Source organism: Oryzias latipes, chromosome 11, assembly GCF_002234675.1.
Source record: "Oryzias latipes chromosome 11, ASM223467v1".
Lineage (NCBI taxonomy): Eukaryota > Metazoa > Chordata > Actinopteri > Beloniformes > Adrianichthyidae > Oryzias > Oryzias latipes.
In genome coordinates, this window is record NC_019869.2 from 10389995 (window position 1) to 10412967 (window position 22973).

A 22973-nucleotide genomic window follows, 5' to 3' on the forward strand; every position below is an offset into this window, starting at 1 on the left:
AAGATTCTACTTCAAAGTACTGAAGACAAAGATGGCCTCTCAACCTCCACTTTTTATTTTTGCTCCTCTCTGGTTTACAGGTGATAATCAAGAACAAATGCTTACACATGGCAAAACTGTGGGGGAGAGGGGTTGGAGGGGGCAAATGTACAGATTATCCCCTTCCTTACTGCTCCCCCCCTCTGTTGCTTCCTCTTTCACACGCAGCCTTAATCTTGTTGCTTTATCATGCTGCATTTTTCACTCATCTACCTCCCCCCTTCTCTCTTTCACAGTGGGAGGGAACTCAATTTCTAATAACCATGGGAGGCCGCTAGCAGTGGAGGAGGAGGAGGAGGATGACGAAGGGCTAGAAGGATAGAGGATCTGAGCTTAGAAGAGAAAATCCACAAAATATATGCATCTGAACTACAGTGACACCTGGAAGGGGGGGGGGGGGGGATTCCAGAAGGCATGTTTAAACTACCCTGACTTTAACCCTGAACTCTGGCTGAAATCCGCCTGAACTTGCTTATGTCGGAGGGTTTACCTTTTTTTCCCAAATTTGGTGCATGCTTTGTTTGTTTCTTTGTTTTGTTTTTCTGTGTGCGGTGATGTTTTGGTTTGCTGTGATTTGGTCAATTATTACCGGGTGGAAGGACTTACAGGGACAAAAAAAGGACTAATTGGGAAACCCCTCCCCAACCCCATACGATTGGCTGTGGGCGTCATGCCCTCTCTTAAAAGCCAGAGGGCAGGCGAGAGCAGGGGAACGGCAAAGCTCCGACGAGGAAGAGCCTGAGAGAAGGAACTGCACGGAGACCCAGCAGAGCTACACGGAGGCGCGCTCACTGGAGGAATTCAAACATCCGAGGCAAGTGAGGACTTTGACGGGATCGGTAGAGAAGAAGACGAGCCCTGGACGTGACGCGCTGTGTGGGAGGAACTATTCAACGCGATTTCTCAGCTAAGTAAAGGAACGTGGGCACTTTTAACTCTGGAGAGAGAGTGTGTCCAGACATTGTTGTAGTGCTGAGAGTAAGGACGTCTCTTTACATCCTCAGTGAACGTCGCAGGGCCAAAGGCTGCAACTAGAGGAGCTGCGCTGGACCTGTCTACACTGAGCTCTGCTCCTACCAGATTCTTCCCTCTTAAGACTTAGTTGGGATTGAAAGCTCTTTTTAATTTATTTATTTGGACTGCTGATCCAGCCTTACCGTTTTTTAAAACTGTTTTATCCTGGTGGATTTTATTATTTTGTTGACTGTTGACCCAGTTGTATTTTTGTTTTTATTCTGACCGATTCTTTTATTTATTTTAGTCTGTTGTCCCAGCCGTATTTTTAACCATTTTACTCGGGTTGGGTTTTAACTATTTTTTAAAGATCAAGACTGGACAACTGTATTAATACAACATTTTTCGCTGTATAAAAATTTTTAAACTATACTTTTGCCTGGCATTTTCATTTCTGAACCTTTGGTATCTCTGCGAACCTGACACTTACTCTGGGTATGTCGGTTCCAAAAGACCGGATATGAGCTAGCGTGATCACGCTCGACTTGGTAACCCTGGGTTAAAGCGCGTGCACTGCAAGTACATAAAGACATTTTCAATGGATCGCCGATTTCTGGGGTCACCACTGAAACGCGTGGAGAAAAAAAGAGCGCTATACTCCAGTGAGACGGAGTCTGAGGTTTTAATGACAGCGTATGAAGATTATCATCAAAAAGGTAATATGGCTGCTTCAGCACATTTTGTCAAAAAGCCCCATTTAAACCCAAATCCGTCCAGACAGGCAAAGGGAATGGTATCCCACAATTCTTTGTGGTGTCAATCTAACAGCAGCACCAAAGTTACACCTACTTCATTGAATGAACTTGAATGAAAGTCAAATCATGTCTGATAACTACGTGTTAGTCTTAATTTGACTGAACTCAAAAAAATGATTTATCTTAACTGAAGCAAATAATTACCTTCGATCAAAGTAAAAAAGTTTATTTTTCCAACATCCATACGTGGTCTTTTCACCCTCTCACGGTGGAAAAAGTTTTATCTGAGCTTCTTCATCCACTAAATCATCTTCACATGGACACGCCATGCTGCTTCACCTCTCTGAAACCAACTAACCTTCAACTAAACCTGCTCCAGACCAGGTTATGTTCAGAAAATGAGTTGCTATGGCAACTTACACACACACCCGGCCCCAGCACATACACATCCCCATTCCACAACAGTGGCTACAGACGATCCCGGCTCCAATGCCTTCTTAAAATGAGAAGATTGTAATTGTGCTGGCTCCTTTGTGAAAATGAATCTAATAATGCAAAAAGAGCTCAGCTGTTGACAACACTGTTGTTGACATCCATTGTTAACGTTAGCTACTTCCGCAAACGAGTGACGTCGTTCACCGTTGAGTACTATTCTGCGCATGTGGGTCACTTCTGGGTCATTTCACGGTCACACAGGAGATCACAAAAGTTCGCATTTAATTGGAAATGTGAACGGCCTTGCAAAAAAAATCGAACTTTTTCAAAAAATCGGAATTGAGCATTAAGCCCTGCAGTGTGAACGTAAGCTTAGTTTCTCTAGAGCAGTGTTTTTCAACCTTTTTTGAGCCACGGCACACTTTAACCTTGACAAAAATCCCGTGGCACACCAGCATCCAAAAAAAAAAAAAGCAGAAATTCATGGTCTGTATTGATCGACAGCCCCCCCCCCCCCCCCCCGCCCCCCCGCCCGCAATCTCACGTGCATTTTTGTGATAATTGTGGCCGGAAAAGCAGGAGGTTACGGCTGTTTTTTCTAAGAGATGAAATGAAAGTTAAATTAAGAAACTGTTTGTTTGTTGTGCTTTCAAGACGTTTCACAATTCTGCAACTCGTGCGCTGGGACACTGGCCCTTTAAGCCAATGCATCACGGGAGATGTAGTGTGAAAACTGCCGAAAAATTGCAGAAAGACTCGCGTCTCTGAGCTTCATTGTTTTGTTCACGTGTTCCACGGTCTGACACCGGACTCTGTGGAAAGCTACACCGCTAAAGACGAGCTTTAGCTGGTACTTTTGTTAGAACTGAGCGACTTTATCAGCAGAATTAAGAACAAGGAAGTGAAGACTTTAAGCACTTCTGATTGGTCAGACTGATGACATGTGATTAAGCCTTCAAGAATGATTGGCGGAGACAGTTAAAGGGGCGGGACTTTTCCGCAAACTGTCATATCTGCAGGTAAATCGTGGTACAGTCATTCTTATCAAAATGTCTTTAATAGAATTAAATAAACACAAAGAAAAAGTAATTTTAAGATCTTTTATATTCCTAACTACTCAGTGTTTTATCAGTGCCTGTTTGGATGAACACAGAGCTGATTTCCTGGAGATGAAAAATGTTCTTAGACCAGTTAATGAGGGCAATTTCCCACGGCACACATGACCATCTCTAGAGCAACAGTATTTCAGTAAAAGCTCACCTCTGAGTTGTGGGTGGGACAACTGGTGCAGAGCCCTCCCCTTCCCATTACCCATCTTTTTACACGCTCTCCCGCTAGCTTACAGCTCCTCACAACCCTAACCTAACATTACCGCTGCAACAAAAATGGCGAGCAATATCTCAGCTATCCGGTCGTACAGTTTTGAGTCAGACGCCAGCTCAGACGAGGAAAACATCATGGATCTATTTGTCTACAAGTGGATGCATCAGAATGGAGCTTGTGGCCCAACCACTGTATTTTCTGCATCACCATAAAATTCTTTTTCAAATATCATTTCATCTGCACCTAATCCACAATGATTTGAATAAAGAAATAATGAGAAATGCAGTTCTAAGCTACATTTTCTTTATTTATGATCCTCCATCATAAAAAAAACCACAAGAACATGTTAAAAACACAAGGATCGCATGTGCAAAAGTACCTTTATTTCAACTGGTATCTGTGATTTGATGGAGATTTTGTACAATTTCTGCATAAAACAAATAAAGTTTGACAAAAAAACCACAAAAATCACAATTTTCAGTGGCTCTGTAAAGGCATCCTTTTTTCAAAGACAGCCTAGATTAAAGATTATTCTTTCTGTGCTCAACTGCATTCATAAAAAAAAGGCTCATGTGTATGATTGGGGGTTTGGCTCCTAACAGAGAAGGTGACCAAGGCGTGACTGATTTCCCCAAGGGCTTAATGACAGAGAGATCAGATCAATATACTTTAGTACTTGAACATGTCCTTAAAACAGGACATACGTGGGCATGACTCCTTGGGCTTTTTTTTTGTTGTTGCCTCGATTATCCATGAACAAACAGCTGAAGAAGAAAGGAAGGGGTGGGACTTCAAGGTGTGAAAAGGATTTTCAATAAATAAAACTAAATATTGGATATAATCTCTAGCTTTTACCATGTTGTCCTAATATATCCAGATTTAAAAATGACACTTGAGGTCAATTTTAGATAATACTATAACACCATAAATGGTTGAAAATATTCACGTATTTTTCATGAAGCCACCTGGGCACGACTAATCCACTCCAGAGCTCTCCATAGCCCCAACGTCAGGATTAGTAAAAAAATAAATAAATAAATAAACTCATTTAGTTTCAGCAGAACAGTTTTACAACAGGATCTCAGTTCATCTGTATTGTGGATGCACACTAAAGCATGTGTTATCTGACCCACTGGGCCAGCACACAAAGGACCTTTTCCGAACACTTCAAAGTGAAACAGAGGCTGCCCCTTTGTGCTCAGGAGTCATTAGAATAAGGTAAAGAAAATTGTAAAAAAAAAATAGCTATTGGGATCTTGAAGGGAGATTCAATATTTAATCTTTTACTCAACATCAATAATTTAGGGCAAACCCTCCTGGAAAACTAAATTCCAGGTTGAACTGTTTTCTCTCCGCCTGTTTATTCAACAGTGATCAGTGACTAAGTCCCACTGAGGATCTGCCAGGAGCATTCAATCTGCTTATTCAAGTCTCAGCCAAGCCTTCTCGAGATGACCAGCTTTTAGCGCCCTCCGCGTACACACAATACATCACCCATTAAAGGTTAATGCTCAACTGTCCACTGCACACTAGTCTCCTGGATACAGCTCTGGGTCAAATGACAGAAGAGAACAGAAGAAACACTTTCCCAACAACTGGGTTCACATAATAACAGATACGTTCAAGAATGTTGTGCAGAATCCTACCGTTCCTGAAGCCATTGCACACAGCACAAGATTAACACAGTACAAAGGGAAACTGGAAGTGGTGGAAATAACTAACCAGATTTGATGCATTTCTGGACTGACCTTGGACTGGTTGGAGCAATGCCGCATAACCCATTAAGATCTGAGGTAGCCTCCACAAGGGTAAGCAGGTATGGCCATATATGCCATCAGGTCTTAATGGGTGAAATACACGGTTGGTAGCAGGGAAAGAACCAGCCTAATGCTTTATCTAACGGAGGCCTTCAAAAAGCTGAGGCAGAGACGAGAAAAAAGTATTCTTTGGTTCTGTGGAGGCAGCTCCATACGCACATGCTGTGCGGGTCAGGAGGAGTGCATGTGCTTTTTGGTGCTCAGCGGGGAAGCAGACAACAAGGATCGCCACTGTTTGTGACGATGGCTTTGGTGTTCTGCCTGCGATGAGTTGGAGCCTCGTTTATTTTGAGCTCAAACGTGGAAGTGAAAGCGGCTGGTGCTGCGGCGATCACACCACAGTGTCCAGGGACAATGATGGACATTGGAAAAACCCTACAGTCCTACCAACACTCCGTAGAAGGTAAGAATGCCGCTTTTTATTTGTTCTGTATAGCTTTTCTATTGTTAAACAGAGAAAACACTCCCTCCTCTTCCAGGTAGGATTAGATCTACAGTCAGTTTTAGACTAGAACTAGCTTCACAAGATAGAACAGCTAAAGGAAGTGTGTTAAGAGTAAGAAAGGCGTATTACACACAACAACAATACTGGTATTAATAGGGAATCACCTGAGTTTGTCAGTGTTATGGCAGAAGAGACCAGACAACACACTCACCATCTTTGAAAAAGACGGATTTCATCCTCAAGGCCAAGGGTGGCTCCAAACGGGCATTTCTCTCATGTGAAGCGCTCCGTGTTGCATCATAGGCACGCACAATGTAAACTATTGGGTCAATGAATAGTAGCATGCATGAAACAAGGGTGTCTTTCAACAACTTCTCCAACAATGGATAACTCGTTTCCAGTTTTAAGGTTTGTCATTTTCCCTCATCAAATCCGTCTTCAAAAAGACCTGTTATCATATTGAAGCTGCCTTAAGTGTAAAGAAAGATCATTTACATCTATTTAATTAACATAAAACTCTTTTATTCCTGCTTGTTTCTAATAAAAATGTTAATTGTATCTCTAGAAACAGGGAAAACAGATCTAAGTACTTAGACAATCAGCAAGTCCTCCAAATATTTTGTGACACCAGAATATCATGAATCTTTTTTCATGGTGCCAGAACCACAACAGTAACATCAACTTGAACTATTTTTGTCTGTAGAGGCTAACACACAGTTGCAGATATTTAGATATGCAACTGAAAATACTTAACACAGGGCATATTAATTTAGAAAAAAAAAAAAAAAAAGATAAACCTATCATCACTTAGAAGATTGAATCATGAAGTCTGTAATCAAAGTTACCAAGATCCCACTTTTGTACAGCAAGGTTAGTTATATATACATTTGAACCATCTTTATTATGTTACATCACATATGAAGCAGGTCCAATGGTCCAAATAGAGTTATGCAATGCAGAATTGTGCCTTTCTATGGCTGTGTCCAAATTGGAGGGCTGCGTTCTTCCAGGGCTGCATTTGAAGGCTACTTAACATCACAGCGCCGCGACAAGTGCTGTCCAAATTCACCGAGTCCTTCAAATGTGACCAACGAATACGGCCTTCTTTTCCCGATTTCAAGGACTGCTCTGGTGTATCCTTCTAAGCTGTCCATATCCCAAGATGCATTGCGGCCAAACTCAGATATTTTCTGACAACATGGCGCACTGTGAAGCAGGACCCGCACTTGGAGATAATTTCACCTTTTTATAATTGCACCTCCAAGATTAAAAGTTGGATCAAATAAGCCAGGAACATTTTGAGCTCCATGTCTGGTTCACTACTCCTCTCTGTTCGGGACTCACGGTTGCTAGGCAACAAGACATTCACCGATGCGGGGTCTCTATTCGTTTTTGTTAATTTTTTTATTATGTATTTACTTTTCATTTGTAGGCAAACTATTTGTTTAGCAAGTAAAAAAAGGCGTGATTTATGGAGGAATCAAAACCACCTTTAATATTTTGAACCAACCAAACGAATTAAAACCTAAAATATGTTACATATGTTAATAAAACTGTTGGTAAACCAGAGAAGGACTGAGTCCGTTTTGTTTTTTCATCCTCTGACTATTTGTTATGGCCGCCATTTTTCCTCTTCTCCTCCTCTCGGGCTTTTGGAAAAAACTAGCAACAAGCTAGCTAGCTAACAAGCTAGCTGACAAGCTAGCCTGGGTACCTGATCGACCGAAACAGCCATTGATTTGCAACGTAAATCGATACGTACCCGTTCCGAGCCAAACCGCGACAGCCGCAGCAGTCATGGTGGAGATTGTCCTCGTGCATTTAATATAAGAAAGAATATTTTCAAAGCAGTCTAATACTGAGCATCCTGCTGCATTCCTGCCTCCGCCTCCGTCCTCCTCTGGATTCAGCAGCGCCGCCTCTCATTGGCTGAACATCTGGATGGAAAAAGGTGGTTGTCAGGCTAAAAAAGGAAGCAATTGCCTTATTTGAACCAAAAACAAGTACAGCAAAGTGCGGTCACTGCTAAAAGTCCCCAAATTAAGTACTTGAACTTATCCCTCCTAAAAACAAACCAGCCAGCTATAACTGTTGGTGTTATGGTGGTTTGTTAAAATAATTTTATTTACTTTAATAAAAGCATTGTTTAAGCGAGTCTGACCAATTTCCTGTGTTATTTGATATTTTTACTTCTTCTGGATTTGATAAATGATCTGCACCTGGACTTACAAAGTATAAATAACTCTAATTAAAAGTTATGTATAGAACTATGATAGCTATGTAAAATGAATGAGTAAAATGTGTCAATGATTAATAGAAATTATAATGGCATAATTTGCACTTACATGTGGATGTGAATTATATTGTTTTAACTTTAATGTTTTATATTTAAGTCATCATTAATAGTCAAAAGTTTGATATATTTATGTTTTGTTTGTCTTCTTTAGTATTTTTTATTTCACTGCACGAAATAAACCAATTCCATTTCATCTATATCAACGATATAGATGATAAATAGAAATAAAGAATTAAAAAAAACTTTATTTTATTTATTTAAACCCAGTTTTTTATGATAAAAATAATATCACTTTAATAAATGAATGGAATTCACCAGATGACAAGGGCGCATAACAACTGTGTGGTTTACATTGATGGTAAACACGGTAAGTAAACACATTTTAAGGTCTTCTCATCAAATAACCCATTTCAAACTATAATGTTTCTGTTGGATCATCGATGGTTAAGTAACATAAGTGAGCCCCACACAATGAGTCTGTTTGAGACCTTGTAGAAACGTCCTTTTCATTCCACAAAGGCTTTGGGAAATCCTCCTTCTATTTTTACTCAGATGAAGTTTTAACATTTTGACTATTTGAACAGCTGTAAGAACTCAAAGGCACGTTCGGGGATTCTCCTCAATCTGTCCAAGCCTCCTGCAGAGTCACTCTGTGCAGACAGATGGTTGCGTTTTGGCCCCCTTGGCTCCCACTCAGATCTTCTGAAAGGCTAGGGACTCTTAAATTGACCGGCGCTCCCCCCTCAATGGGGGCTAATTTACAGCTCCTTGATCTTGCAGAAAAACCCTCAAATCTGGTAGATGTAACAACTCTGACTCAATGCTTCCCGTTTGCAGAATTTTCATTTAATTGCTGGCCGTGTTTCCGTGCTCTGCATTTCATATCTGTTTTCTGCTCTTGCGCTCCTTCTCAAACCCATAAGATTATTTTTAGGTTGCGTAGCAACCTCTTGCATAACCTGTAGTTGGAGTGAGTGTTTTAGAATAATCACTACGTTTGTGTAAAACAGGAGAACAAACCAAAAGGAAAGCCTTGCGTTTTTTTAAACAGGCAGCTAAATGTGTTTTATCTTAATTATTAGTTTCATTTACTCTTTTTAAAATTTCCTTTCCAGATCTGGGTACACACACATCACTAGACTCTGTACATTTACGTTTCCTGTACTTTCTTTTTGATAATTTTGTCATTTCAAAAGTGTTAAAAATGTTCAAAATAACAGCTCATTCCCCTGTTGTTTGAAGGGAAAACCCGAATGTTTATCGCATTATCGCAAAATCTTATCATAAAAACAATAAACTTCAAAACTAGGTGAAAGAGAGAGAGAAAGATTTGCAGTTACTCAAACTTTCTTTTGAGTTTTCCTTAAAAATGTAAACTATGAAAAGTTAAATGCGGAAAAGACAAAGTACTGATTAAAAATTTGTTTCAAAATTCAGTTTGCCTTCATTCATTCTTACAGTTTTAAAGCAACTATTCTGAATCCTGTAATACAATAAAGTGCTTTAACAAGTCAAAGCTATTTAGGATCATAATCATGCGTTTGGGTGTTACAAAGCTTTCTTTTTCTTGAACTCATCACATGAATGCAGTCTTGTTGTTGTTGTTTTTATCCAATTTTTCTTTTAACCAGTGAAACACGGCAATACTCTGTCATAAGACAGAACCCAGAGAAATCTTTTGTTAAAAATATTAAAAGTTAGATTTTCAAGATTCTACATTTATAAAACTTTAATAGTGTGATCCCAAACATTAAAACAAGGTTTTATGTTCATCAAGCTTTTACGGAATGCTAAACCGTGCGCACAGTTTATCAGATTTTTTTTTCTTTTTACCCACTGGCCCCCTGGGGGGGGGCTCCAAAAGTTTCCACATTGCTTATAAAACCGTTGTCAAGGGTGGAATGAATGAATGTACCTCTACATTCTCGTCCTCTGCAATGCAGGTTCAAGCGGCCACTTTCAATGAAACATCTTTTTAAGCACATGTATACTGTACATGCATTTCGTGACTCCAAGGTCTAAATTCTTGTGTTTACATGTCGACACGCAAGTTTCAACAACTTTTTTGTGGTTCATGTACTAAAGGCGTTGAAAGTTAAGCCAGTTGAACTTTGATCCGTCAGGGATACGGATTTAGTGACGTATGGGTGGTTTCCCTTTAAATTTACAGGAGTACCAAAACGGTTAGAAAATTGATCATAAAGGAAAAATGAATATCTGTGGTTTGTGCTCGGCTGGAATTCTATGACACCACGTCTTTTTTAATATATCAAAATAGAGCAGTGAAAGATTAAGCCAGGAGCTGAATGTGCGCTAGTAAAAAGAAAAAGAAGAAGTCCCTCCCTGGTTGTCCAATGTGAACACCATGTGCTAAACGTGCTTTCAAATACGCACATTTAGAGCATTTCTTAACGTGAACCACATGCCAGGTGTGAATGTAGCATCAGAAGAGAACGCCAACTGCTACACCACAGTACAGGCCTTTTTAAAATGAATGTTATCATTGATATCTATTTGTTAGTGAACTGAAATGCGTGATAATAATGAGAACACAATAAGAAAAATCTGCAACATTCTTGGTCAAAACATAAGTCTTAGTGCTCCACTTACAAGTTTCAAGATCTTGCAGCAAAAATGTAATAATATAGAGTAGAAAGTTGTACTTTATAAAAATGTCAATTCATCAATATAGCCCTTGATTGTGCAGCACTGGATTTTAAAGACCCATTCCGATCACCTTTTGCTCTATTAAAAAATCGTTCCCACTGGTTTAATATTTGATTTAAGCTAAAATCAAAAATCCTTTTTTTTTTTTTAAACTTATCCTGTCCAACTGCTGAGCAAACAGATGAGAGCTGAAGGCCTCTTGTGTTGGACATATTTTACTACATGGGGGTATGAATCTTCTGACACACAAGGTGTATATTTGAACAAACCCCTCTTGTAATTGTAAATAAAATAAAATAAAATACAAATCCTATGTCGTTTTCTAGGACTTATATAGTTTCTGAAGTAGTTCATTAGAAATTCACCTGAGTTAGACTGTTGGCACAGAGCAACCCCACCCACCCTTCCCTTCTCCCTGAGAGCTCCCTGTTCACACTCTCTAGCTTACAACCCCTCACACTCCTAACCTAACATTACTGGTGCAATAAAAATGGCAAGAAGCAATATTGGAGCTATCAAGCCGCATGAGGTCTGACCAAGACATCCATGGTATAGTAGTCAGTGTCACAAATAAGCTCTTTTTTTAACAACAGTTTTTCGTCTGCTCCTGATTCACATGGATTTAAATAAATTCTTTAAAATGCAATTTTGAGCGTAATTGTCTTCATGTATGCCCTCCATCATCAGAAAAGAGCAAGTTAAAAACACCCAAAACATTTTTTTTTCATTAAAGTCCCAGATGCCTCTCAGAGAAGTCCTTCTTTGAGGACCCTCAGAGCATCAGTGTGGCCCCTGACCCCGGGTTCCCCTCCAAAGCCCCCCCAATTTCCCACCAACAGGCAGGCAGGGAAGTTTCTGTGTGTGTTGGTATTTATGCAGCTCGCTGGAGCCCCTTCCGCGCAGCAGATTATCGGACCGAACCATTGCCGCAGTTCAGGTTGTGGCACCTGTCACATGACGCTTGTCCGCGCAAAAACATCGGCCATTGCAGCAGCAACTCGGTCCACTTCACCAGCCGCAGACGCACACGGGACCCCGGCGTCCCGCAAACGCCGCTGCGGCGCAGCTCTTAGGGGGGGGATGAGCTGCCAAACCGCACCAACACCCCCATTGTGCGTCGGGCGGCATCACCCACTGCCTGCAATGGCGTTGACGCGGCTCGAGTGGGTTCAAGCCCGTCTGTAGTGGCGATTCAGTCCAGGACTATCCCCGCGCTGGAGAAAGAAATGTTATTTCTGGAAGTGTTTTCTACAGACAACGATCCAGATCTGCAGTGGAATACGGTTCCTTGTTTATTTTTTATTTCTTCTTTTTACAACGCGGTTTAACGAAGCTGGAGCCATGACTGTAAGTCTTTTGTTTTCGTGAACACATGATGGTAAAAACAGTGAACTTGATCGCTCGAAGCCCTCTGGAGAGCAGCTTTATGAAGCAAACAGGAATGAAGAAGTGAAAGGGTTCCAGGCGGAGCTGTCATGTCCTGCGCGGCGGGGCTGATGCGCGCTTGTTTGTCTCATCCAGCTGAGTCAGATGTTTGCTCTTTTTTTTTTTAAATAATGTGCGTTCCTTTATTGTCCTCACGACCCAAAACCAGTTTGCTCCTAAAGTTCCTGATTGAACTATAGTTTTTACCAGACCAGATCTGAAACATGAATTCTGAACCAGGATATTTCGGGTTCGTGCTGCTGTTGCACCTGCATCCATCCCTCCGGAGCTGCGGCTTCAAAACAACTCATGAAAATCATGTTTTTTGGTGTTTTGAACATCTTCTTTGGAATTTTTTCTGATAATGGTAATGGAGGACAGATTTTGCATTCACCAAGCTTAAAATTGCATTTCTGAAACCGCGTTATTCTAGTTGTTGTGATTCAGGAGTTGACGATAAAAATGCAGCTGCACAGACAACATTTTTGTTGCACCAGTAATGTTTGATTGGGGATGTGAGGGGCTGTAAACTAGTGTGTAAACAAATGGATGATGGGAAGTAGGGGTGGAATTACGCCATACCAACAGTCCCTCCCACCCACAACTCAGAGGTGAATTTCTAATAAACTACTGCTACTCTGCAGAAACATAGTCCTAGAAAGCGAAAATATGCCTAAAACGACCACTGGGAAATATATCAAAATAGATCAAAAGATGATCGGAGTGGGACGTTAAGTATTAGCAGAGGCCTATTCTGCAGGTTTCTCTATAAATAAGGATTTGCAGATCATGTTAAAAGCAGAAAAATGAAAAAGATATTTATTGAATGATTTATTCTGTAAATGTTTTAAATTTTAATCTTCAAAAAGATCTTTTCCAATACATATGGATAGTGCTCTTCAGGGTTTCATCTAACTGTTCAAGAAATTGGCCTCAGAAGAGTGTTATTAATAAGAAAATCGATCTCTTTTTAAGCTTCCAATCCATTATTTTGATTAAAAAGGTTCTGGGAGACCAGAGCAGGACTGCATACGTTTATTTACATATATTTCTTTCTTGCAGGCATGACTGGAACTGGAAGACTGGAGTAAGTCCTCACTCCACCTATTTAATGAGGTCACCGCGATGCTGACATCCCCCCCGAATCCAAAGACGTCACCATGCTGAAGATGGAAGCCTCGGGAGAGAGGACCAGCCTCCGGAGTGCCTCCCCTCACCGTAATGCCTACCGTGCTGAGTTCCAGGCACTGAAGAAAGCCTTTGACCAGCCTCGGAGTGATGGAGACTCAAAGCCCAAAGACCTCGAGCGAGGGAAACAGCCGAGGGGTCGTCAGTATGGCGCCCATGTCAGCCGCATTAAGGACATGTTCATGCAAATGGGCTCGGAGAACGCTACAGCTAAAGCCAGGGGTCGGGACGAGTCCTCACCTCAGAAGCTGATGAAACCCACCAACTTCATCAACAAAGCTGATGGGTCAGTGATAAAGCTCCAGCATTCTGCGTCAGCGGAGAGGATTGGAGGTGCCGGAGCGAAGTTCTCAGAAACCAGGAGGCTGTTTGAGCAGCAGTCCCGCGATCAGTCCCAGTCACCAGTCTTTCCCTACGGACGGGACAAGAGGGGCTCCCATGAGCACCTTGACGACTGGCGAGGAGCGAGGTCCAACCGAGGCAGCACAGACTCCTTGGACTCCCTTTGCTCCAGAACTGAAGCGTCTTCGCCAACTGTCAGTCAGCTGAGTGCCGTCTTTGAAAATGCCGACCACCACAACCAGGGAGCTCCTTACAGAGGAGTCAGCAGACGAGGTCTCTACTCACCAGACGGATCCAATCGCCACGGGGGCGACCTCAGTGAGGATGAGTCACGACAGTCTCCCGTTCATGGAACCTGCCGAAACAAGCTGGAAGGAAAGTTTCCCATGTCCTCATCCTCTGAGGACCTTCTGAGCCCTAGTCCTGGACCAGACAGTCTGGAATCCAAAACAGAGGTCCCCCGAGACATCGAGCTCCTGAAGAAAAACAAGCAACATTTGCCTGGGACTACAATTGGTGAAAGCCAGATCAATGGGTCTTATGAAGAAGAGGTTAAACCTTCAGACTCAAAGCATTCAGAGGACCAAAAGGTCCTCAAAGCCTCAAAACCTTCACATGGTGCTGTGATTACCGATAAAACATCTGAAAATGCTGCTGGGGAGCTGCTGGACACCACAGCTTCTGCGGATTCAAAGGAAGACAGACCACCCGAATCTCCTAAGAACCAGAGGGAAGAACCTGAGGAGGAATACGCTGGGAACGAGAGAGTGATTTTCAATGCAGATGGAGACGCCTGCTATCAGGGCTGGGGGGAGAGCTGCACAGACCCTGAGGATGACCTGTACGGTGATGACGATGAGGAGGATGATATAGTCTATGACCCCGGCTCAGATCTGACAGAGATCCCCGGTCTGCCGCAAGAAAGCAAAGAAGACGTCCCTCCGAAGAGGAAGATTCGCTTCAGCACCGCTCCCATCACAGTAAGATGCTTTTGGTAGAAATCTGAAAACTAAAAACTCAAACCCAGTCCTGAAAGAGTAGTGTACAGTAAATAGAGGCCATTGAACTGCTAAAGTTGTACCGTGCATGTCTGTAAGGCCTCGTTACCCTGATAAATTAATGTGACCTCCATCATGGTCTTATTTCAGTTTTCCATTTAATGTGTTTTGGGTTTAGTATGTCAGAAAATGAAGCTTGTCTCTCTGGGAGCTTGACATGTCAGTGAGCATCGCATCTGTGCATGTGTTAGTCATGCTGCCTTGGCGCCCACACACTTTTCACACAAGTCACTGTGTTCGCGTTTCGCCAGCAGATTTTTTTTTAAACTGGGATCCTGTTTTTGACGATGTTCTACACTGGCCCATTCTTCACAGAATCTCAAATGGGATCTTTAGGATGCAGAAAGTCTGCAGTTCATTTGTGTAATTGTCTTTTGTTACTCAGCACGATTACAGAGGAGCTAATGGAGCTTTTTACTGCCATGCAAATGCAGTGGTAGAGGTTGCTTCTGCTTTGCAGTATTTTGATGCTGAATTGAGCACAACATTAGCAGGAAAGGTGACTATGAAAGGTTAGCGATGAAGAACAAACTGTGCTTTGCTTATCAACATTTTCTTATGTAAATGTCTGTTACGGTAAATTAAATGTTTGTAGGGCTGGGCACCAATACCAAGCGACTGAATCAATTTCATTTCGATACAAGTGTTGACAATTTAAAGTCATTTCTGATTCCCAATTAAATAATTATATAGTTCTCCATTTTTTATTCTTTAACCAATTTTGTTAGGTAATTACAAAAAACTGTTCTCATAAATTGAATAAGAGTAAACCTTCAAATAAAAAGATTTAAAATATTAAATCTCAGATTAAAAACAAAAAAAAGCTGTATATACCTAAAACGTATACACGAATTCCCTTTAAAAATAAAATTGATCCAGGATTTGATTAAAAATGAGGCAGTTTTTGTATGTAAATCTATTTTTTATCTTTTTATCATATATATATATATATATATATATATATATAAATATGATAAAAAGTAAAAAAATTGATTCACACACAAAAACTGCCTATATATATATATATATCTATATAATATCTATCTATCTATATATATATATATATATATATATATATATATATATATATAGATAGATATATATAGATAGATAGATAGATATATATATATATATATATATATATATATATATATATATATATATATATATATATATATATATATATATATATATATTATATATTTACAAATTCAGCTCTAATTATTTGTTCTCAAGAAAAAAAGTTTGTAAGCAATAACAGAAACTTGTTTTTAGAAAAGCTCCAAACAAGATTAATAAACTCAGACCTACTTTAAGAGTCACTCCAATTAAAATTGTGTTTTTAGTATTCTTTACATGTTTCTGAGGCATTTTTCTGATGATGGAAGACGTGTGTAAAGAACATTAATCTTAAACTTGCATTTCTGAGTATTTCTTCATTCAAATCAAATATCAGAAGCAGACGATAATTGAAATAGAGCTTATCTCTGTGCTAAGTCAAGTAAAGACTTTAAAGCAATTTAACTACAACTCTTTTTATTTGGGCCTGGGATGATTTTTTATGTGTTTTTTGCTTTTTGTCTTTTATGTTTGTATATATTTATATATATATATATATATATATATATATACATACAGTATATATATTTATATATATTTTTAAAATATTTTTTAACCTGTGAAGCACCTTGTGACTTCTGTTTGTGAAAAGTGCTATATAAATACATTTTCTTTACTGTACTCACGCTGGGTGGGCAACAAGCTCTCCGCTCTGCTTAAACAGAGATCTCTCAGCAAAGGGGAGGGGAAGGGGGGACGGTGTTGCTGGGTGCCCTCAGTACCGCCCACACAACTCAGAGGCAAATTTCTGATCAACCACAGTCTCTCTCCAGAAACTATATCCTACAAAATGATACAGGCTTTTTGATTTTGCCCTAATCAGAATTAAAATACGTCTTTTGATCTATTTTAAGATAAAAAGATGATTTGTAAAAAGTATAAGCGGAAAAAAAGAACAATTAAAGAGCATCTTTACATACATTTTTAATAAGAAAATGTGTTAAACAATAAGAACCAACTCCAAATATGTATTTTAAAGTTTCAACAAATGCCGATTCTTTTAAGCGAATAAAATGTTCTGTTTACTGCATGGCAGAAGAACAGTACAGCGCTTGTTGCTCCATTAAGATGGGACTGTGTGTTCCTTTCTAGTGCCTGCTGTTTCAAGGCTTCTGTTCTCTATGAAAAGGACCGACGCTCATTCATCATATGGAATATTCAGTAGGCAAGCTGCCCCCAATGTTACACACAAGCTCACGCCCAATTAGACATGCTTCCCTCCCACCTCTTCATCAGAGCCTGTTCTCCTCTCAGCCAGCCAGGAACAAACGGGGTTCTGTCTTTTGTTTGTCTATATAGTGAAAGACACAAAGCCCTCAGATCAGCACGAGTCCAGCTTGACCCCTGTGGGGGGAGATGAGAGAAGGTTTTCAAAATAATAGCACTCTTTACTGTTTTATTGGACAACTTGTTTATGAAACTTGTTATTTTGGCCTTTTATTTGTCTTGTAAAATGGCAAAAAAAAAAAAATCCTCACAGGCTGGTAGCTTTGAATCCCAAATAAATTCAGAAATTATCGTAATTTATTTTGTGAATAATGAGAACTGGCAGGTATAAACATGGCCATTGCTCTCAACCGCTTTGTGTGTTCTGCTTGAGACGTTTTAGAGATTATGTGCAAAAGAAGCACCTGTCTTTGAAAATTTCAGCCTTTTTTCCAGTCCAAAGCAACATATTTCAGCAATTAGTTGGTGAGTTTAATGCAAGAGCTTCATTCCGGCTTTAAGAAAAACTGTAATAAAACATAAAGAATTTGATCCAGACATCTATCAGCACTCCCCTCATAACAACAGTGGTCCTGCTGAGTATCAGAATACTTGTAACATGCTGGTCAAAGATGTTTGACTGCAGTAAATACAGGCTGACGGGGTTGTCTTCTTGGCTGGAAGAGAATTACTGAAGTGACGGCTTTGAGCTATCAGACACTGAGGCCGTCTGGGTGCCAGGAGCCGCTGACCCACAGAGAAGCCAGACCAGAGCTCAGTGCAACTGCTGTTTTTTAGCAGAAAGTAAAAAAAACAACAAATCTTTTAAGAATTCTTTTAAAGTTATTACAATTATTATTTAAAAAACCCATATCTTTTAAGAAAAAAGCAAAAATTTAAATCCTTTTTCATAAACTCTTATAGTCCCACTCCGATCATCCTTTGATCTAGAGCAGCTGTAGTTCATTAGAAATCTGTCACTTCCCATCATCCATCTGCTTACGTGCTCTCCCGCTAGCCCCTCACGCCCCCAAAATACAACAAAACGATTGAGCAATATTGGAGCTATCCAGCCGCACAGATTTGATCCAAATTCCAGCTCAGACGAGGAAAACGTGCATTTATCGTCCACAGGTGGATGAATCAGGATGAACGGTAGTTTCTACATCACACCTACAACTTTTTTCCAACTGCCATTTTTTTGTCTGCTCCTGATTCACAATGATTTGATTGAAGAAATACTCTAAAATGCAATTTTAAGCTTAATTTTCTTTATACATGTCTTCCTTTATAAGAAAAATGCAACAAGAACATGTTGGAAACACCAAAGACATGAATTTTAATTGGAGCCATTGCCAGGAGAGAAAAGGACAACCGGTTTTTCTTCTGACTTGCCTTTTTTCAAAGGTGTGTTACAAATGTTGTATCTTTAATGTGACTTAGAAAGCCAAAGATCTCTGCCAGCATTCATGTTGTTTTGGTCTTCACTAGGCCTGCACAATAAACCGCAAATTTAACGTTATTGTAATATCAAGCTGTGCAAAATGTATATCGCAAAATATGGAAAATAAACGCGATATATGGTTTCCTTAAACGTGCTAAAAATGTTTTATGGCAGTTTGAAGTATTTAACAAGTCAAATAAATCCCTTAATGCATTTGACCAATCAGATGGACCTCTTTTATGTTAGATGCTCACCTTCTATGTAGACGAGGGTCATTTGGAGTATGATTTAAGTTATGTTGACTCTTATTCAAATTAAATTGTTGCAGTGAAATGGAAATCATGTTTTTGATTGTTTTGCTCCCTTGTTTTTCATGTATCGCAAGTTATATCGTCATCGCAATATTGATTACTTATATAGAGTTTTCCTCATACCGGGCAGCCCTAGTCTTTTCTTTAGTTTTGGACGATCTAATCTCGACAGCGCTTGGATTTTAATGTCCTTTTAGCTTGTTGGTTAGTTAGTGGTCTTGTCTTCCACCCCTCCACATAAATCACATTTTTTATCTGCAGACTGTAGACGAACGGCGTTGTCATCACTCGGGCCGATTCGCTGTCTTGAAAAACCGGAGCAGCTGTGACTGTTGCACCAGCAGTTAAATGGTTTGTGACTGGCTGCCTGTAATCCGCCTCACCGCCCCGCGTGCCGTCCGTTACTGCATCATAGAGATGCAGGTTGTGTGCATTAGAATCTCTGAACCATTAGTGGAATGCTGAATTGAATGGATCTGAGCTCACAGCCATAATCAATATGATATAAATGTGTGTCGCTCTTCTTGTGGTAATGTCAGTAGATGGGCCAATGCTGGTTACCGAAAGAGGGAATGTTATTTTGGTCCTTAAATTATGGTGACTAATTTTAACCATACTGTATGCAGGAAGAAGGATAATAAAGTTGTTAAAGCTAAAAAAATGGAGAAAGCTACCAATGCTCATTCTCTGATAGTTTCCTTGTTAGGCATCAGGAGATGGTTATTTCTCCAGAGGATTGGGAGCTTATTTATTTGTCCTTAATTCAATGTGTGGGGGTGGGGGGATGGCTGGCCTGACTCTTCTTTCTGCAAATGACATTTTGTTGTGTGCTTAGATCAACTTGTAAACATGTGGGACTCCAAAGCATCCTCATCTGGAGCACAACCTAACACAGAACTGTGAAGCACAAGCAAATGAGATGGCCCGAGGCCAGAAAGTCTGCCTTCTTCCAGAGAGAATTCGCGGTCATTTCAGCTGTTTGTCTTTTTCTGGGCGACGGTCTTCAAAACATCAGGGAGCCTTTAACCGTCTTTGCTCTCAATGGTTCCAAAAAAATCCAAAAGTGAAAAATGTATTTGCAAAAATTATTGATAGCTGCAAAACTATTAGCATAGTTATAGTTGCAATGTGTAGTCTAGGAGGAAGATTTTTTTTTTCCTGGCAGAACCAGTTTTAAAATGTAAATGTTACTTTTTTGTACAATGAGTAAGCAAAAATATACCTAGAACAACTGCAGCTCCAATAGTTTTGTCAAATAATATTTCTAATAATTATGTTTGGCAGAAGGCCAAACATAATCTATCAATCCATCCATTTTCCAAACCCTCCAAATCCTTTATGAAGTTGCTGGAGCCTATCCTGGCTACTGTTGAGTGAAGGTGGAGGACACCTTGAATGGTTCACTGGTCTATTGCAGGGCCACACAGAGACAGACAACCACACACGCACACCTGAGAGACAATGTCAGAGACATCAATTGGCCTAAAAGCATAAAGTCCACAGTAGAGGAAATGCACACCGAAGAGGTCCCACCCAGGATTCCAACCAGCACCTTCCCGCTGTGACTGCTAACCACGTCTCCACCAGCATGTAGCCCACTAGTGTGTAGCCCAGTATATATTGTTATACATTTTAATTTGAAATGTAGATAATTTTCTGAATCAATTCATCAAAAATGTTAGCAAACATTTTAGGCACAGCTCCCCTCAGTTTAGCTACACCTCCAGAGCTCCAGCAGCTCTGTGACCCTGAGAGGGATTCTTCAGGTTCAGAAAATGCATGGATTGATGCACATCTGGTTAACAGAGCTCTAAAAATTCAGTTTCGAAATGAAAACATCAATCATTACGTTGCATTTATGATTTAATTTATAACTACACATGGGTAAAAGCAAAAAAATAATACCTGTTGGGCAAGCTTAGGGCCAAAAGACAATTTGCGAAAACTTTTAAACTAACACAAATTGAAATCCCTAAAAGTTGACCAATTTTATTCTTCCTTGTGTTTTTCAAAAATGTGTTACATATGCTATAGTCGCCATGCAAAAACCTTCAGCAGAGTCAGAGGTCTTGCAGAGGCTACTTGTTGAACTTTTATGGACTGCCCCTATCAGTTTATACAAAGCCATAGTGACTCAGAAAGTAGCCTTTTTCTGCACCTCACATTAAATATATGTGTGAAGTGGAAAAAAGGGCATCAAAGGAGTTGGAATATTTAAAAACATACATGGTTGAAGAATTTTATATCAACATTATGCAATTTTGGTCATTTAAAGTTGTGGAGAGTGTTAGTCTCCCTCGTTGAAAAGAGGTGTGGTGTGCTTGCTTTTGTCTGTAGTCTAAAGAAATGTCATTGAAGTGAACAAATATGGAGTTCAAACATGTACAGTGATCTGTGTTTTCCTCGTCGGTGGTACCTTCTGTGTGAGGATGGCCACGATCTATCACAAACATCTTTAAGCAACAGATTATTTTCAGTACTAATTTAAAGATTCCCATTCATTTTCTGCTCTATTCATCTCTGACCGGTTCAGCTTTGAAAACTGTGCGTATTAGTATCTTATTCGTTTAATAATGAATGCAGATGTGTTTTTGTTTGGCTTGTTTCGTGCTACCCAATCCTCCCTGCAGCATGCATTTTTAATGCTCTGGGAAAGGCGAGCCGTGCCTTGTGGTTTTTGAGGGTGGTCAGTTGCCACATACCAGTCTGTGTCATGAAGTATCACCCCGCGCCCACTCACTTACCCAATCTGTTCTCGTGCTATTCACATTTACAAGTCGCTCGCTATGGCGGGTGGAAAACAGAACAGACTAAAAGTCACATGAGCGTTCCCAAAGCTTCTGCCGCGGGTTTCCGACTGCTGCAACATCCTCATGTCCTCATTTGTCAAGGCAGACTCACAATCCAGCCAAATCTTATAGACAGTCCAGTAAACAGTATCAATAGTAAACACCAAAAGTTGTGCATTTCTCTAGTAGAAGTCATTATTTTGCATCCTGATAAGTGAATAGTGTAGTAAGTGGCCATGTGCTGCAACAAGCACCGGTGGTTGTTCTACTTTGTATTCCCACCTCCCACTCGCCGTTTATGATAATTTGCTGTTTGATTTAAAATAGTCTCACTTTCTTTGTTTTCATCCGTGTCAGACAGTGTCTCCAGTAGCTTGGTTGATATGGGAGTCATGACTTTCAGTAGTAATGTGGCACAAACGGGGAACTAAAAGTTGCTGTGGATGAGATAAGCATCCACTGGTTCAAGGATAAGTAACTCCAGGCCTCGAGAGGTGCGTTTCTACATGGATTCCAACATACCCTGCTCTGGCAGGCTCAAATTGGCTGGACACACCTGATCCAGGTAATCAGTCATGAGTATGACTTGGGTAACTGGAAATCATGTAGACGTGTCAGCCCTCGAGGCCTGGGGTTTCCCATCTCTGCATGTAGGTCTTAGTCACAACTGCCCTTATGGGTGGTAACCGGCTGTCTGCGGGAGAAAAATGGGCAAGCGTGTTCAAGGTACGCAGCTGTCATGCAGGAAATATAAATCGTAGACTGCTTGCTTAAGGACGAAAATGTTTATCAACCTTTTTTCCTATTGACACCCTGTATATGACACGTCGTATTGAACACTTAATATAAACTCTAAGAGTAAGCAAGGGTGATGTAGGGGAGATGCAGGGGTGTCATACAGATTTGTCTTTGGAATTTTGTATTCATTCATCCATTCATTCATTCATTTATTCATTTATTGAACAGGAAAAGATGAAAAATTATCAGACCTGTCTCAGTTTAAAAACTGGTTTTCAGCAGGTTCCTGCTCTGCAGAACTGGTAATGATAATATTAATAATAATGCATTTTATTTAAAAGCGCCTTTCAAAACACTTAAGGACACTGTACAGATTCAAAAGTAAAACACAATAAAATCACTTGACAAAATGTTAAAAACACAATAAATAAATAAATTGACATTAACTTAAAACATCCAATATACAGTACATACCGGTACCAAGACAAAAACAAAACAATCGTACATTCGTGAACAGTTTAAGTAGAAACATCATGATGGGAAGTTAGAAGCAACGTCAGTTATTACAGCTGTCTTTTAAATAGAGTATACAGTCTGCTGTTTTAACCTCCAACAAACCCTG

At 40.1% G+C, this 22973-nt stretch overlaps 2 protein-coding genes and 1 long non-coding RNA gene across 11 annotated transcripts in view; 2 read left to right on the plus strand and 1 right to left on the minus strand.

Annotated features, from left to right (window-relative positions):
- sgce (sarcoglycan epsilon) overlaps nucleotides 1-7689 on the minus strand; it is a 16890-nt gene extending 9201 nt beyond the window's left edge. For 3 of the 4 annotated variants that reach the window (XM_011480830.3, XM_011480831.3, XM_011480829.3), the window contains exons 1-2: nucleotides 7531-7689; nucleotides 5980-6087 (exon numbers count right to left, since the gene is read on the minus strand). In XM_011480830.3, coding sequence (XP_011479132.1) covers nucleotides 5980-6087; nucleotides 7531-7567 — 145 coding nt within the window. In that variant the 5' untranslated portion in view covers nucleotides 7568-7689. The remainder of the gene's footprint in view (nucleotides 1-5979; nucleotides 6088-7530) is intronic. The other variant, XM_004073827.4, reaches the window with a different exon arrangement.
- On the plus strand, nucleotides 522-1425 carry LOC110014585. Its single transcript, XR_002874117.1, has 2 exons — nucleotides 522-950; nucleotides 1044-1425. It is a non-coding gene; the product is annotated as an uncharacterized LOC110014585 (long non-coding RNA).
- Nucleotides 4280-22973, plus strand: part of ppp1r9a (protein phosphatase 1 regulatory subunit 9A) — a 64202-nt gene continuing 45508 nt past the window's right edge. For 3 of the 6 annotated variants that reach the window (XM_011480834.3, XM_011480836.3, XM_011480835.3), the window contains exons 1-2: nucleotides 11671-12078; nucleotides 13219-14666. In XM_011480834.3, coding sequence (XP_011479136.1) covers nucleotides 13317-14666 — 1350 coding nt within the window. In that variant the 5' untranslated portion in view covers nucleotides 11671-12078; nucleotides 13219-13316. Of the gene's footprint in view, nucleotides 5727-11669; nucleotides 12079-13218; nucleotides 14667-22973 lie in introns of those variants that run through there. The other 3 variants (XM_011480837.3, XM_011480838.3, XM_020707104.1) reach the window with 2 other exon arrangements.